Genomic DNA, 17,854 nt, shown 5'->3' on the forward strand with positions numbered 1-17,854 from the left:
TGTGGGGGAGTCCGAAACCAGAGGGTACAGGTTTAAGGTGAGAGGGGAAAGATTTAAAAGGGACCTAAAAGTCAACTTTTTCATGCAGAGGGTGGTGTGTGTATGGAATGAGCTGCCAGAGGAAGTGATGGAGTCATAGAGGTGTACAGCATGGGACAGGCCCTTCACCCCAACTTGCCTATGCTGTCCAGTTTTCACAATTAAACGAGTCCCATTTTCCTGCGTTTTGTCCATATCCCTCCATATCTATCATACCCATGTCCCTGTCTAAATGTTTCTTGATCGACAAAAACAAAATTGCACTCGCCTTCACTACTATCTCTGGCAGCTAGTTCCAGGCATTCACTGCTCTCTGTGTGAACAAAAGTGCTCCTCTGGACCCTTTTGTATCTCTCCCCTCTCACATTTAACCTATGCCCTCTAGTTTTAAACTCCCCTAACGTGGGGAAAAGCTGTCAACTATCTCCCTGGAGGCTGGAACAATTACAACATTGAAAAGGCATCTGGATGGGTACATGAATAAGGAGGGTTTGGAGGGAAATTTCTGACAAATAGGACTAGATTGATTGAGGATATCTGGTCGGCATAGGCGAGTTGGGCCGAAGGGTATCTTTCCACGCTGTATGCCTGTAAAGAGTTAAGTTAAACTCGCAGCAAAGAGGTTTCCGGAACCCTGAGCTTGAACAGCACAAACTAAGCTTGCTGCAACGCACAGCCCCTAGTTTCTCTCTCTCTCTCTACAAATAAGGAACTACATTTCCTACAGTCTGTGAGCAGCAAGGTGGAGCTTAGCTCAGGCTATAAGCGCAGGGGCTGCAGGCTGGGTTGTGTGTGCTGAGTAGTGGGGACTGAAAGTGTTCCCAATCCCGGACTCCTGCCCCTCTGCTCAATGCTTTCTCAAGCCTGCACTGACCTTGACACCATGCATAGTCTCCAGAAGGACACTACCTTCACCAAGATCTTTGTGGGCGGTTTGCCCTATCACACTAACGACTCGTCCTTACGGAAATATTTCGAGGTGTTTGGGGACATCGAGGAGGCGGTGGTCATTACTGACCGACAGACCGGGAAATCCAGGGGCTACGGCTTTGTGAGTACTGGCGGAGAGTTTGGGGGGGGGGGGGGGGGTTGAGGTTGCATTTAGCTGACGCCTACCTGGGTCAATGAGCGTTCTCTTCTTCCGTGCTGTTAGGGAATTAAAACTCGAGCAGTCGGTTTGCAAATGGGGACGGGGGACGGGGGACGGGGGAGGAAAAGGACTGTTTGTTAGACAGCAACAGTGAAAAACAAGCCTCGGTTCGAGACTTACTCGAGTTAACAACTTGACTGGAAATGAAAAAAAAACCTCTACCCTTTTTTTTCTCCCTCCAAAAAAATGCAGAAGTAGCGCGGTTGAATCTTACCCGATGTGATATATTTGTTTTGAAAACCTACTGTGGCCAGTGATCCATATATATATTTAAAAACCTGTTAGCTGGTTAGGAAAGAGCTGTGAAATCACTTGTGCCTCTCAACGGGTCCTGGGAGAATACAGCAGGTGCTTTGTACAGTTAAAGTCTGAACCAGATAGAGAGAGAGAGAGAGCACACCATTAGGCTGACTTCCAAATTGCAACGTAAATCCCGTCTCCTGGTTTAAAATTTGTTTATTTCCCCCCCCCCCCGCCTCAAATTCTATCTAGAATGTTGTTACTTGTAGCATTCCTTCTTTGACAGTGACCCTCCCTGTGTTTCACCTTATTGTGTTCTTGCCATGTGGTGAAGAGAAACAGCAGATCTGAGATTATGGGGGGTGGGGGAGATAGTCACAATATTAAGGGTGGGGGTGCAGTGCTGAAAATACAACTTCATTAATACGAGGCTGCCTGTAGAGGAGAGGGGTCAAGGTGAGCTGCTGGCTTTTGGCGTCCCTACCCCGAACCTTCCTACATCTTCCTTAAATTGACCAGAGTAACAGCTCCATTCTGGTACCTCAGCCTCCCTTATGTTTTCCGATTTCTGATGTTCAAACAAAATCACAAAAAAGTCATGCGGGTAAAAGGGTATTGTTTACGCCAGCGAGAGTTTCATTTTTAAAAAATATTCATGATTAGAAATGCAATACAAATTCTCGATGATATTATTATGGAAGCTTAAGGAATTAATTATTAGTCGACCCATTGCTCCCACAAGAGGCTATCTGAAGATTGGAGGCAGTGCTTGTACAATAGCCCACCTGTTTTCATCCTTTTGATATACTTAACCCAGACAGATCCAACCTCACTCACATTAAATGGAACTGCTCTCCATGTTTGGTGACTTGGGAACTATTGGGTCTTCGAAGCACTTGGAGAACAACAGTCGAGTTTACTTTCTTGACTTGGGGGTTAAGAGCACCAGAGAACAGGAAATATCTGGTCTGCCTTGAGCCTAATACGCTGTGCCCTGCCCAGCAATGGGGGTGTTTATGTTGACCTCAATAGGGTTCAATAGGATTTGGAGGGGGTGCGGTAGGAATAGAAGAGACCAACAACTCTTGCTCCAAATGGTTATTCAGCAGTTTTCCTTCTGAAAAGTGTCTGTTGCAAATTTTGTCTGGGGAGCACAATTGGTGATGCCCTTACTGTGGATTAGCCTGTTCTTGTAAAAGCAAGCACTGCAGATGCTGGAGATTCAAAGTAAAAACAGAGAATGCTACAGAAACTCAGCAGGACTGTGGAGAGAGAGTTAACTTTTCAAGTTTACCAGGCCTCTCTTCTGGATCTCTGTTGTGGTAACTGTCCAGGCAAATATACCCCTGCCTTCAGTATTTGTTTCAACCCCTGCAGTAATATGCTTTATTGGGGAGCTGGAGGGTACGAGAATATCATTTGGAGAGGAGAATGTGTCACACTGCTTAAAGCTTTGCCAAGCACTTTATTTCAGATGTGCTGTTTCGGTTGAGTCAAAGTGAGATTTAATCAGCTCACCATAGCACCTCTGCCTCCAATCATACTGAGCAAACATAGTAGCTTCAAATAGAATAAATAATTGCAGATGGGGATTGACAAAATACTCCAGCGATCTCCTTTTTAAGTCATGTTTCCAGAGAAGGGACTGGGAGGAGCTAGCTGAGTATAGCACTGGATTAATGTGGAGAGATAGGCTGGGAGTTAGTACACGAGAACTGGAGTCACCAGAAGTGATTTATTTGGTGTTTGTAGTTAACTATATCTATATTTCTATCGCTTCCTTAAATTGCCCAGAGTAATAGCTCCATTCTGATAGCTCTTATGTTTTTTTTGGTTTCTGTTGTTCAAATGTAAAGTCACAAACATGTCATGCAGATATGAAGTATTGTTTTCATCAGCAATACTTGATATCCAAAGTACCATTTTAAAAAAATATTCAAGATTAAGAACTCAATAAAAATACTCAATTAGGGGAGCTTCAGTAGTTAATTATCTGTAGGCCCAAGTTGGGCACAGGGCCAGAGTTAGTTTTTTTTCAGCACTGAAAGTTAATTGCAATCCATTGACTGAACTAATGTATGGAAGTCTGTCTTGCCATCTTCTCACACCGTGTCTTCCCAGGTACCAGGTCCTTGCTGCAGATGTTAGAGACTTCAATCCCATGATACAGGCTCCCTGCGTCGGGACCTGTTTTGGAAATAGTTTGCATTCATCTAGCACCTGTCTCAACCTCTGACTGCCCTAGATATTTCCTTTTATAGCCAGCGAAGTACTTTTGAAGCATTTTCATTGCTGCAATGTTGAGAACACGACAATCAATTTGTGCACAAAAAGCTTCCAGAAATAGCAGCTTTTGTTTTTTTTGGGAGGTCATCTACTTCAGAGTGTATCTGAAAGTTTTACATGCTTAAACACAATTCTTGGATTTTACAACAGCCATGGGAGAAGTTAAAGAAGAATGTAACAATGGTTTAAAACTTCTCATTGTTCACTGGAGGGAACTTCCTATCTGTAAATCTTGTTGGTTTTGTCCCCCCCCCACATTTAAAACAATATGACACTTCAGAAATTGGAGTCTGCCCAGCTTGGAGGGGACAAAGTTTAAAAATCCCACAACACCAGGTTATAGTTCAACAGGTTTATTTGGAGGCACTAGCTTTCGAGGCACTGCCTCTTCATCGGGTGGTTGTGTCACTTTGTGCTGCATACTTTTTTTTTGTTACAGCAATCAGGTTGTGGTGTAAACCCAGGCAGGCTGCATTTTGGGTGTTAGCTGTTCTGCACTTCAGGCTTTTTATCAGGTCTGAACAGAAAGGGCTTGTTATATCCCAAGCAGCACTCTCCTCAGCTCAGTTACTAGGCTGTTTGGGGCTGCTATTTGGCTGAAATAAGCATGACTTTTCAATAAAACAGCAGCATTTGGAGTGTGCAATGTGGTCATTTTCAGATGCTGGAGGTCAGTCACCTTTCAGTGTTGAGTTGCCTGAGTCTCCATTGACGGAAGTGACACCACTTAATAGAAAAACTGGAACAATGTCCAATCAACCTGATAGACCTTGAAAATAAAGCCGAGAAGTTCCATTTCTCGAGCACCAAAGGACACTACTAATAACAACAAAGTTTTAATTGTTGAGTGTCTGTTCCCGATGGCTCCCACAGGTTATGGAAAGCATGAGGAACAATACTGGACACTGTATGACCCAGGCCCAACCATCTTCAGCTGCTTTATCAATGACCTTCCCGCCGTCATAAGGTCAGAAGTGGGATGTTCGCTGATTGTGCAATGTTAAGCACCACTCGCGACTCCTCCGACAGTTCAAATCAACAAGATCTGGACAATATCCAGGCTTGGGCTGACAAGTGGCAAGTAACATTCATATCACACAAATGCCAGGCAATAACCATCATCAGTAAGAGACAAAAAGAACACCCCTTGATGTTAATTACGATCACTATCCCCTATTTTCTATATCCTGAGGACCACCATTGACAGAAACTCAAATGGACTCACCACATAAACACAGTGGCTAAAAGAGCAGGTCAGAGGCTAGGGATACTGCAGTGAGTAATTCACCCCCTGACTCCCCAAAGTTGGTCCAGCATCTACAAGGCATCAGTCAGGACAGTGATGCAATACTCCCCACTTGCCTGGATGGGTACAGCTCCAACAACACTCCAGAAACTTGACACCATCGAGGACAAAGCAGCCCACTTGATTGGAACCACATCCACAAACATCCAGTCCATCCACAAACATCCAGTCCTTCCACCATCAATGTGCTGTCACAGCAGTGTGTAATATCTAGAAGATGCAGTGCAGAAAATAATTGATGCTCCTTAGGAAGAACCTTCCAAATCTACAACCATTTCCACCCAGAAGGACAAGGGACAGCAGACACATGGGAACTCTACCACCTGCAAGTTCTACTCTCTCAGCCACTCACCATCCTGATTGGGAAATATATCGCCGTTCACTCAATATCACTGCGTCAACATTCTGGAATTCTCCTCAGTAACAGCACAAGGACTGCAGCAGTTTAAGAAGGCAGCTTACCACCACCATCACCTCAAGGGCAACGAGGGATGAGCAATAAATGCAGACCAGTCAGTGACACCTACATTGCATGAGTGACTAAGTTTTTAAAAAATTGCTCCTCTGATCAAGTTGTGGAAAACAGTCAGACTGATAGGGTGACCATCTCCTTTCCAGCTGACTGCGCTGGTTTGTGAAAGCATAGAATATTGCAGAACAAAAACAAGCTATTCAGCTTGTGGTGGTTTCCTTCATATGACCTAACTCCTCTAATCTCTCCCTTCATGTATCAGATAATATTCCTCTCTTTCAACCAACTTCCTCATTCTCTTCTACAATAACGTATGGAGTCTTTTCTGCAATGGTTTGAGGAGACAATATTCACATTGTAAAGACCCTCTGTATTAAATACTTGTCATTTTCCTCCATCTGATTTTCTCAAGGTTGTGCCCTTGTTACAATATGTGCTTTCAGTGGTAATGAGCTATTATCTCCAACCTCAACTGGTTTCTATCCATTCTTCCTTTGTGCACTTCTCCCTGTGTTTTTCTTTTTTTTTAAAATTAAAATGTTGGGCTGTATATGTATCGTGTGTGTAAAACATTCTGTGATTATAGTGCAGTGTAGGATGCAAACTGAATGATTTTGATCACAGATATTAGACCCTGATCTACATCTACTGCTTTCTTTCACTTGGTTGGACCTTGTGTGAGATTGGCTTATTAATGGTGCCATACCCATATGGAGGGAGACCTTATGCTGTCAATTTGGTGACCCTGGGAACACAATGCAGATATTTGGTCCAACCTGCCCATTATCCCAGCCAATGCTGCCTTCCTTTGGCCTTTCGTAGTTGGTTCACTGCTTCATTTTGCTGTATCTTTAAAATTGCTTCTCAGCAGCCTCTTGTGGAACATCATACTTCCCATTCATTTCCATTCTGACAAACAGCCATGGGCCTACACCAGATTGTTTTGTTTGAGTGCAGTGTTATACCCTCCTGGAGATTTGAGCTTGTCATCTAGACTGGCATTGCACTGCAGTGCTGAGAAAGTGTTTCATTGTCAGAGTTGAGATGTTGCACCAGCGCTCCTGTTTCCTCTACTGATCCTGCAGAACCTTTTGTTGAAGAAAAGTAGGGAGATTTCTTTTGATTCTTGGAAATATTTATCCCACCACCACTACAACCTGGTTAACATTTGAAGAAGCAATTTGGGTACCTGGAAATTAGCAGATGGAATTATGCCTCAAGATATCCCATTTTGAAACTTAAAATTCACTATGTATCAAAAATTGTTAAACAAAGTAAGAACTGTTAACACAGTAGCTTATAAAGAATTAGGCTTTTAATTCAGATCTACATCTCACTCCCCCACTCTCTGAATTTACTTTATCTTACAAAGTCTCGAAGGTTTTTCTCCAGGACCAAGCCCAAAGTATGCTAAAGCCTTTTGGAGTTTATTTTAGCCCTCCTTACTATACCAGCTATTGCTATGAGCTTAGACCCATTGGAGTTTCTCCATAAGCTTTTTGACGACACTATCCTCCATCATTCCCTTTATAGACCTCACTGGTATGGGTCCATCAATTCCTTTGTTCAGGGACCAATCGATGTTGAACTGCCTTTTCAGTGTTTGCAACTTCTGCCAAAAAGGTCTGTGAGCACCATGTTAGAAGTCTACCTCTAGCTGCAAGCTAGAACAAACCTTCAAACTGCCTTTCCCTCATGTAATTAAAACTGAAATGTCTACTCCTGTCAGCAAATAAATAATCATATTGCCTGGAAAAAGATCGTTCGGTCCAACTAGTCCATGCTGACCATAATCCCAAACTAAACTAGTCCCACCTGTCTACACTTGGTCAATATCCCTCCAAACATTTCTTATTCATGAGCTTATCCAAACGTCATTTAAACATTGTAACTGAGCCTGTTTCCACCACTTCCTCTGGAAGTTCATCACACATACGAACCACTCTCTCTACGTTTCTAAAAAAGAAATTGCCTGTCATGTCTTTTTTAAACCTTTCTCCTCTCACCTTAACAATATGCCCATAGTCTTGAAATCCTGCATCCTAGGGTGAATGGCAGCTGCCTTTTCCCTATCTATATTCCTAATGATTTTATAAACCTCTATAAAATTCACCCCTCAACCTCATAAAGTCCAGTGAAAGAAGTCCCGGCCTTTCCAGCCTCTTCTTAGAACGTAAATGCTCCATTCCTGGCAATCTCTTTTGAACCACCTCAGCTTAATAATATCCTTCCTATAACAGGCTGAATGGAACTGAACACAGTATTCCAGAAGAGGCCTCACCAACGTCCTGTACAATCTCAACATGACGACCCAACTGTTACATTGAAAGGTCTGAGCACTGAAGGCAAGCACCTTCTTAACAACCCATCTAGGAATTATGTATTTGAATCATGAGGTCTCTCTGTTCTATATATTGATAAATTAACAAAAAAGAACATCCTAACTAAAGCTCCATATTGTATACCATACTCATGACATTTGGGCATGTTTTTGGATGCTGCAGTCTGAAATGCGAGTAAATTACTTTCAACATGACCCTGATTCTGTAACCCTTGTGAATAATCTCTACTTCTAATTGATGTGATAAGCCTCCCTCCAGAATTGCTAGCCCAGTTAAGGAACTATTTCAACCTGCTCTTAATTTCCTTTGCTGTGGAAACATTGTACAAAATTGCTTCAATAAAATAGATAAATTGTGGAACTTCTGACTTGTGCACAAGATCAGAGATGGGGGTCGTTCGTTGTTAAGTTTGACACTTCTAGCATTGATCTTTCAGGATGAACATGCTACCATTTAAGTGTAATAAAGTCTAGGCTTGTATGAGTTCCTTTTTACTATTTAACCTATTTTTCTAATCAACTTGTTTAGAGATGTTATTACACATCTCTGGAGCAGGTGGGAACTTGAACCAGGGTATCTGGTCCGAGAGAGGGACATGACCACTGAACCACAACATGACCAGCACCATTGGAAGAAATCATCTACTCATAATAATAGTGCTGAGTTGTTGTGATTTGGGATTTTGCTGTGCACACTGGCTGCTGTGATTTTTCACTGCAGTAGTTGTACTTAAGGCATTTGACAACTAAATAAGTTTAGGAAGTTTTGAGGTTGCAAAAAGTGCCTTAGAATTAATTGCAAGTTTTTGAAAAATATCTCCACCCTTCCATCTCTTTGCTTCATCCACCTCTCTTATCAGATAGTCACATTCCCTTGAATTTCACTTGTCGTTATCTTTGCCGTAAGTCTGTTATACAAGCCCTTTTCAAACACTCCTTGAAAATTTATATAACGTGGGAGTATTTGGCTCAGTGCTTGTGGTTTCACTTTGAGTTGTAAGCTGTAGGCTTATGCTCCACTCCAGAGCCTGATTGTTTACTGTTCATTAATATTGCCCTGCAGTTTTGAGAGCGAGGTGCTGTCTGACCAGAGGCCATGCTTGGTCTCGTGCTGGTGTAATAGATCTCAAAATCCTACCAGGAGCAGAGCAGGGAAGTTTTCTCTGGTTTCTTGTCCAACATTTATCCCTCAGTCAACCCTAACCCCATCACTTTTGACAGATTATCCATCCATTTGATCGATGACACTTTGGCTGTGACTTGCATTGGGGCATCCTCAAGAGTCTAGAAGATTCCTTCTCTAAATATGATGATTTAGTTTACTTTGTCCTCAGACTGTCCTAACCTGTGTGCCAGGACCTTTTTATTCACTCCTGGGACCTTGGTGTCACTGGTCGGCCAGCATTTATTGCCTGTCCCTGGCTGCCCTTGAACTGAATGGCTTGCTAGGCCATTTCAGAGGACAGTTAAGCATCAATCACATTGCTTTGGGTCTGGAGTCACATGAAGGCCAGACCGGATGAAGGTGCCAGATTTCTTTCCCTGAAGGATGTTAGTGAACCAGATGGGTTTTTCCAACAATTGGCAATGGTTCATGCTCATTATTTAGACTTTTAGTTCCTGATTTTTAAAAAACAAAATTCCACCATCTGTCATGGTGAGATTCCAACCCAGGTCCTCAGAAGATCAGCTGAGTTTTTGGATTAATAGTTTAATGATAACGTCACTTGGCTAACATGCTCCCTAAATGCATGGAGGCTGAATGTTGTCCTTTCTCTCTGTGTAAGGTTCTATACACTGAACTGTAGTAGGCTAGTGAGCCTGAGATCTGTAAGGTAGGTTGTGATATATCTCCCATGGGTCAGGTTAGCAGTTCAGTCCAGGCCTTTACTGGTCTGTCTTGTTCACTTTGCGGATACCTTTTTATCTTTGCATCAATGTGCGAGCTGCGTGTGCTGGTTCACTTTAATGACTGACAGTTTGGTCCATTTTCCTTCTTGCTGCAGGTCACCATGGCAGACAGGGTTGCAGCGGATCGAGCATGTAAAGATCCCAATCCCATCATCGATGGTAGAAAAGCCAATGTCAATCTAGCCTACCTGGGGGCAAAACCAAGAGCCATACAAACTGGTATGTAACCAACTTCTTTGCAGAGCCTGGTGTCCTGTATTTCTTCATTATTGAATGGCATGTGGACACTGCCAGCATTTCTAACCCATTGCTAGTTGCCATTGAACTGAGTAGCAGGCTAGGCCTTTCTATTGGAGATTAAGTCTGGTGTGGGTCTGGAGCCACATGTAGGCTAGACTGGATAAGGATGGCAGATTTCCTTCCTTTAGAATATAGAACTGTACAACTGCTTTGGCCCACCGTGTCTGTACCGGCCATTATGCCATTCTAGACTAATCCTATCTGCTTGCATCCTTCTATTTTCTGCCTGTTCACTTGTCTATGTAAAGACCTCTTATTTGCTTTGACAACCTCCCCCTGGCAGCATGTTCCAGGCACCACCCACCAAAAAGAAACTTGCTTTGCACATCTTTAAACTTCCTATCTTTCGCCTCTGCCTCTCAGTTCTTGTCAGGATAAAGTGTCAGGTGAGCAGGGTCCCTGGGACAGTTTTGTTACCGTCTCCTGTGGGTGCAGTTCTCTGCCAAAAGGCTATTTGCAGCTTAGCTCAGAACTGTTTATGGTAGTTGATCTGGAGACAGTGCAAGGAAGGACCTTACAGTTGGGATATCCATCAAAAAGATGATGTCATCAACAGTGCTGCCAAATGCCACTTACAGACCGATAGCCTGCTCACTGATGCTCAGTTTTGGGTTTTGCCAGAAATAGTCAGCGTCTTGGTTCAAACCTGGACAAAAGAGCTGAACTCTGGAGGTGAGATGAGAATGACCAGTCCTCAACACCAAGGCTACATTTGACAGTCTGTGGCATTAAGGAGCCCTAGTAAAACTGGAATCAATGAAAATCGGGGGCAAACTCTCCTCTGGTTGGAGTTGTACCTGGCAAGATGATTGTGATTGTTGGTGGTCCGTCATTTCCGCTCCATATCATAGCTGGTCAAGGCATGTCCTATTCATACCTTTTAAAACATAAATGGTACTCAATACAGAATCCTCTGGAATGAACCGTTCTATTTGAAAATGAACACCATTTGAACACTGCCCATCTCCAGAAAAGACCCAAAAGGTATTTCTTGACTGGAATGGGTCATTCTGAAGCAAAGCTGGTGATTGTCTCTCACACCAAAGTGAATGTCTGTAAACAGTAACCCAGGCTGTGACTAACCCAACACTATACTTGGCAAAGGGAACCGTGAGAAACCACATGATAAGAGAAACATTTTGTCCCTTTTTAAAAGCTTCTGTTGAGTGCTGTCTCTGGACAGGGCAGCAACATCTGCAGTCAGTAAAATTTCTAATCTGTACCTTTTCAAGTTCACTCATACAGCAAACTGACCTCCAGCTAATAAGAGGGAATAGTATTTGCAAACTGCAGAAAGTCCCAGGTTTTCAAGTGAATATTGCAACGTCTCATGACAAACCTATTTTGGTTTCTGAATTCTTTTACTATTTATTTACTTCATAGCTTGAAGAACAATAACTTATTTTCTATTAATTACAATCTTTTCTTTTAACCTCACGAAGAGCTTGCTGCTGGTTATTTAACAATCCACATCCTCTGGTTAAGAGACATACACCTTTTCCATTTCAAACAACACACTATTAAGGGAACAGAGATTTCAGTAATTCTGTAACATGCAGGACATCTCTGCAGGAGTTCCTCAGGATCTTGTCCTAGGCCCAACCATCTTCAATTGCTTCATCAATGACCATCATATGGTCAGAAGTGGGAATGTTCACCAATGAGTGTACATTGTTCAGCACCATTCTCGACTCCTCAGATACTGAAGCAGTCTATATTCAAATATAACAAGATCTGTACGATATCCTGGCTTGGGTTATGTGTATCAAGTAACATTGGTGCTACACAATTGCCAGGCAATGACCATCACCACACGAGAGAATCTAATCATCATCTTTGGACACTGTATGGTGTGACCATCTCTAAATACCCCTCATCAACATCCTGGGGTTACCATTGACCCAGAACTGAATGGACTCGCCACATAAATACTGTGGCTACAAGATCATGTCCGAGGCTAGAAATTCTGCAGTTGAAGTGATGCGTTGTTGTTGTATGTTTTCCTTGGATCATGACGTTGATGTATGAGGAGCCAATTAACCAGGCTGCTTTGTCCTGAATGGTGTTGAGCTCCTTGTGTTGCAGGAGCTGCATTCATCTGGGAAAGTGGGGAAGATTTCATCACCTCCTGACTCCCTAAAGCCTGTCTACCATTGACAAGCCAGGAGCGTGATGAAATACTCTCCACTTGCCCGGATGAGTGCAGTTCCAGCAACACTCCAGGAGCTCGACACCATCCAGGGCAAAGTAGCCTGTTTGATTGGCACCCAATGTCAGCATCAAGAGAAGACGTACAACAACAACTCATCACTTGAGCTGCTATTTTTTAACCTGTGAAATCTGCCATCCAGAAGGACCGGGATCTGAATGTTGTCCAGGCCTTACCGCACATTGGCATGGCCTACTTCAGTGTCTGAGGAGTTGAGTCATGCTGAACACTTTGATTGCAGACATTCCATTTCTGGGGGGGAAGGTCATTGATGTAACAACTGAAGATGGTTGGGTCTAGGGTGCTTGGGAATGGCACTGCCTCCAATCCACTCACTGTCATGACTTGGAAATACATCACTGCTCCATCAGTGTTGCTGGGTCTAAATCCTGGAATTCCCACCCTAAAGGCACAGTGGTCTGAAGCAGTTCAAGAAAGCAGCTCACCAACATATTCTTGAGGGCAACTAGGGATGGAGCAATAAATACTGGTCCAGCCTGTCATACCCACATCCCATGCGTGAATTAAAACAAAATTACGTTGAAGGCGGAATAGGAAGATCTTCACCTGAGATTCCAGTCGTGTTTGATTTAAACATCCCTCACTGTCTAATTAATAATAGAACATAGAACATTACAGCGCAGAACAGGCCCTTCGATCCTTGATGTTGCGCCAACCTGTGGAACCAATCTGAAGCCCATCTAACCTACACTATTCCATTCTCGTCCACATGTCTATCCAATGACCATTCAAATGCCCTTCAAGTTGGTGAAGGAAGTGCATTCCACGCCCCTACTACTCTGAGTCAAGAAACTACCTCTGACATCTGTCACATATCTATCCCCCCTCAATTTAAATCTATGTCCCCTCGTGCTAGCCATCACCATCCGAGAATAAACGCTCTCACTGTCCACCCTCTCTAACCCTCTGATTATCTTCTATGTCTCAACCTTCTCTCCATACTAGGCAACATCCTATGTGGGTGGCACAGTGGCACAGTGGTTAGCACTGCTGCCTCACAGCGCCAGAGACCCAGGTTCAGTTCCCGCTTCAGGTGACTGACTGTGTGGAGTTTGCACATTCTCCCAGTGTCTGTGGGTTTCCTCTGGGTGCTCCGGTTTCCTCCCACAATCCAAAGATGTGCAGGTTAGGTGAATTGGCCATGCTAAATTGCCCGTAGTGTTAGGTGAAGGGGTAAATGTAAGAGAATGGATCTGGGTGGGTTGCGCTTTGGCGGGGTCGTTGTGGACTTTTTAGGCCGAAGGGCCTGTTTCCACACTGTAAGTAATCTAATCTAATCTAATCTAAATTTCCTCTAAGCATTTTCCAAAGCTTCCTCATCCTTCCTATAGTGCAGTGACCAGAACTGTACACAATACTCCGTGTGCCCATGCCAGAGTTTTGTACAGGGATAACCTGACCTCATGGCTCCAAAACTCAGTCCCTCTCCCAATAAAAGCTAGCACACCGTATGCCTCCTTAATAACCCTATCAACCTGGGTGGCAACTTTCAGGGATCTATGCACATGGACACTGAGATTTCTCTGCTCATCCACATTACCAAGCATCTTGCCATTAGCTCAGTACTCTGTATTCCTGTTATTCCTTCCAAAGTGAGTCACCTCACACTTTTCCACATTAAACTCCATTTGCCACCTCTCAGCCCAGCTCTGCAGCTTATCTATGTCCCTCTGTAACCTGCAACATCCTTCCGCATTGTCCAAAACTCCAAATTTACTAACCCATCCTTCTATGCCCTCGTCCACATCATTTATAAAAATGACAAACAGCAGTGGCCCCAAAACAGATCTTTGTGGTACCTCATTTAGTAACTGAACTCCAGGATGAACCCATTTCCTGTCAACTACCATCCTGTGTCTTCTTTCAGCTGGCCAATTTCTGATCCAAACCGCTAAATCACTCTCAATCCCATGCCTTCATATTTTATGCAATAGCCAATCGTGGGCGAACCTTAACAAATACTTTACTGAAGTCCATATACACCACATCAACCGCTTTACCCTCATCTACCTGTTTGGTCACCTTCTCAAAGAACCCAATAAGGTTTGTGAAGCATGACCGACCTTCACAAAACCATGTTGACTATCCCTAATCAACTTATTCCTTTCTAGATGAGTATATATCCCTTCTCTTATAACCCTTTCCAACACTTTACCCACAACTGAAGTAAGGCTCACTGGTCTATGATTACCAGGGTTGTCTCTACTCCCCTTCTTGAACAAGGGAACAACATTTGCAATCCTCCAATCTTCTGGCACTATTCCTGTAGACAATGACGACATAAAGATCAAAATCAATGGCTTGGCAATCTCCTCCCTAGCTTCCCAGAGAATCTTTGGATAAATCCCATCTGGCCCAGAGGACTTGTTTATTTTTATACTTTCCAGAATTGCTAACACCTCCTCCTTATGCAACTCAATCCCATCCAGTCTAGTCGCCTGTATCTCAGTATTCTCCTTGACGGAAGTGTCTTTTTCTAGTGTGAATCTGACAAAGGGTATTCATTTAGTGTTTCCCCTCTCTCCTTTGACTCCACACACAACCTCCCACTACTATGCTTGATTGGCCCTAATCTTACTCTAGTCATTCTTTTATTCCTGATACCTACAGAAAGCCTTAGGGTTTTCCTTGATCCTATCCGACAATGACTTCTCCTGTCCTCTCCTGGTTCTAACTTGGGATTCTACCTTCATTTTATAGAATCCCCTCGGCCCAACAACTCCACACCAACCCTCTGAAGAGTAACCCGCCCACACCCATTCCCCTACCCAATATTTACCCATGACTAATGCACCCTAGTGACATATCCCTGGACATGTTGGGTTATTTAGCATGGCCAATCCCCCTAACCTGCACACCTTTTGGACTATGGGAGGAAGCTGGACCACCCAGAGGAAACCCATACAGACACAGGGAGAACGTGCAAACTCCACACCATCACCCAAGGCAGGAATCGAACCAGAGTTCCTGGTGTTGTGAGGCAGCAGTGCTAACCACCGTGCCGCCCAGTGGGCTGCAGCTCCATGACGGCATTGTAAGCTTGCCCCAGGTTCCAAAATCTCTTTATACAACACTAAAGTATCTGGAGTGGGCATTGAACTCTCAACCTTCTGACTTGGAGGTGAGATGTGCTACACACTACGTCGCAGTTAACATGTGCTGAATCAGGCAAACCAACGTAAACCATCGGGATACAGGAACAGAAATTACCACTGAGCCTGCACTCCATTTAATTCAGAGATGCAGCTCGGTATCTTAACTCTTTCTGCGAGCCTTCATTCCCCATTTTGGAATGCATTTGGCTCCGGTATTTTCTAATCCACCTGTTCAAAAATGTAATTACATACAGGACCTGAACCCAAGCCTTCCGGTTAAGAGGTAGAAACACCACAAAAGCCCCCAGTGCACTTGTCCCTCCTGAAGTCATTTTATTTAATCTAATCTGTTTTGTTTTCAGGATTTGCTTTGGGCGTCCAACAGATACACCCGGCTCTGATCCAACGTCCCCTCGGGTAAGAGAGAGAAACCTTTGTTATACAAGTGGCTCTGTACCCAGACGTTTGTGCATTTCTGTAGCATCTCTCACCATTTCAAGTTGCCCCAAAGCACACTACAGCCAAAGAGGCATTCTGTAATTTCTGCTGAAATGTAAAAATTGCAGCAGCCAATTTGCACAGTAAGATTCCACAAACTGTAATCTGATCACGATGCAGGAATCTGTTTTGGTGATGTTAACTTGAGGGGTAACTATGGGCCAGGGTACAGGAAATAACTGATATTCAAATAGCACTGTGGGATCCTCTATATGCCTGCATGATACACCACCACCGAGGGGGAGCAATAAATGCTGCCCTTTACCGCAATGCCCAAGAAGAAAACACAAAACAGGGCCTCAACTTGACATCTCATCTAAAAGATGGCACCTCCAGCAATGCAGCACTCTGGCAGTTAGATCGTGTGTTGAATCTAATGCTTATGGGTGGCATTGTGGCTCAGTGGTTAGCACTGCTTCCTCACAGTGCCAGAGACCTGGATTTGATCCCAGCCTCGAGCGATTGTCTGCATGGAGTTTGCACGTTTTCCCCGTGACATTGGGGTGCTCCGGTTTCCTCCCACAATCTAAAAGATGTGCAGGTTAGGTGAATTGGCCTCGCTAAATTGTCCAGTTGCGTTAGTCAGGGTTAAATGTAGAGTTATCGGGAATGGGTTTGGGTGGCATACTCTTCGGAGGGTTGGTGTGGACCTGTTGGGCCAAATGGCCTGTCTCTATACTTTAGGGATTCTGTGAATTCTTTTGTGTGGTTTTTATGCATTAATCAAAGATTTAGTTTAAAGACAAAGAGAAGGCATAATTACAGCCTTGTTCAATAACACCAACTATCCTTCTACATGCTTATGTAAGATTGGCCACCCTGAAATCGTACTGCTACACTGTCAAGAGAATCTTCTGTCAACTCTGTATTTCTTCCAGCAATCTAACTGACAGTGTCCACACTGTGCTATTTATGTCCAGTGGGATGCAGCTCCATGACATCATTGTAAGCTTGCCCCAGGTTCAAAAATCTCTCTGTATAACATCAAAGTCTCTGGAGGGGGCATTGAACTCTCCTTCTTCTGACTCGGATATGAGAGTACTACACACTACTTCGCAGTTAACATGAGCTGAATCAGCGAGGTAAAAACAATGACTGCAGATGCTGGAAACCAGATGCTGCCTGAACTGCTGTGCTCTTCCAGCACCACTAATCCAGAATGCACTGAATCAGGAGGACCAACGTAAACCATTGGGATACAGGAACAGAAATTGCCACTGAGCCTGCACTCCATTTAATTCAGAGATGGCAGCTCGGTATCTTAACTCTTTCTGCGAGCCTTAATTTCCCATTTTGGAATGCATTTGGCTCCGGTATTTTCTAATCCACCTGTTCAGAAATGTAATTACACACAGGGCCTGAACCCAAGTCTCCTGATTAAGAGGTAGCGACAAAAACCCTCCATCCACTTGCCTAACAAAATTCATTCAATTTCCATATGATGTTTTCAATTAACCTAATGTCACAGCTTTCTGCAGGAGAGAGTTCTAGATTCTACAAACGTTCTTTTCAGACAGCACTTCTGAATAATTGCCCCAATTATAAAGTTGTGGCCTCTTTCATTTAGGAATCTCACACCAGAGGAGTTTGTCTTTCTATCAATCTTGACATGTCCCTTACCTCAGTAATATTGTTCACAGATAGGACTGAATGTTTATTTCTCTCTCTCTCTCTCTCTCTCGTTTTCTTTCTGTCTTTAATTTTGATGGGAAATTGTTACTCAGTTTTATTAGCACTGAGTACACAACCTTCCTACTCCCAAAGGAGCTGGATAATCCTTTGTTTTTGAGTGTGTTTCGGATGAATTCACTCTAAACTGAACCTTTCACATTGCATTAAGTATTCAGGCAGAAGGAATGTGCGGACTGAATTCTGTTGTGTGTTTGTTAAATCAGTCTTCCTTTCCTTTTCCTATTGTGCTGTTTCTTAGAGGTGGAGACTCCCTTCACAGTTGCTCCCAGCTTTTACTTGGCACAACTTCTGACG

General features: G+C 43.6%; 1 protein-coding gene across 1 annotated transcript in view; it reads left to right on the top strand.

Moving 5' to 3' along the window:
- Nucleotides 1-729: 729 nt before the first annotated feature.
- The window catches only part of LOC140463104 (RNA-binding protein 38-like), a 75,147-nt gene continuing 58,022 nt past the window's right edge, over nucleotides 730-17,854 (top strand). Inside the window, exons 1-3 of the mRNA XM_072556832.1 lie at nucleotides 730-1,090; nucleotides 9,841-9,964; nucleotides 15,733-15,787. Of these exons, the coding sequence (XP_072412933.1) occupies nucleotides 890-1,090; nucleotides 9,841-9,964; nucleotides 15,733-15,787 (380 nt within the window). The 5' untranslated portion in view covers nucleotides 730-889. The remainder of the gene's footprint in view (nucleotides 1,091-9,840; nucleotides 9,965-15,732; nucleotides 15,788-17,854) is intronic.

The sequence above is a fragment of the Chiloscyllium punctatum genome, chromosome 37 (assembly GCF_047496795.1).
Source record: "Chiloscyllium punctatum isolate Juve2018m chromosome 37, sChiPun1.3, whole genome shotgun sequence".
Taxonomy (NCBI): Eukaryota; Metazoa; Chordata; class Chondrichthyes; order Orectolobiformes; family Hemiscylliidae; genus Chiloscyllium; species Chiloscyllium punctatum.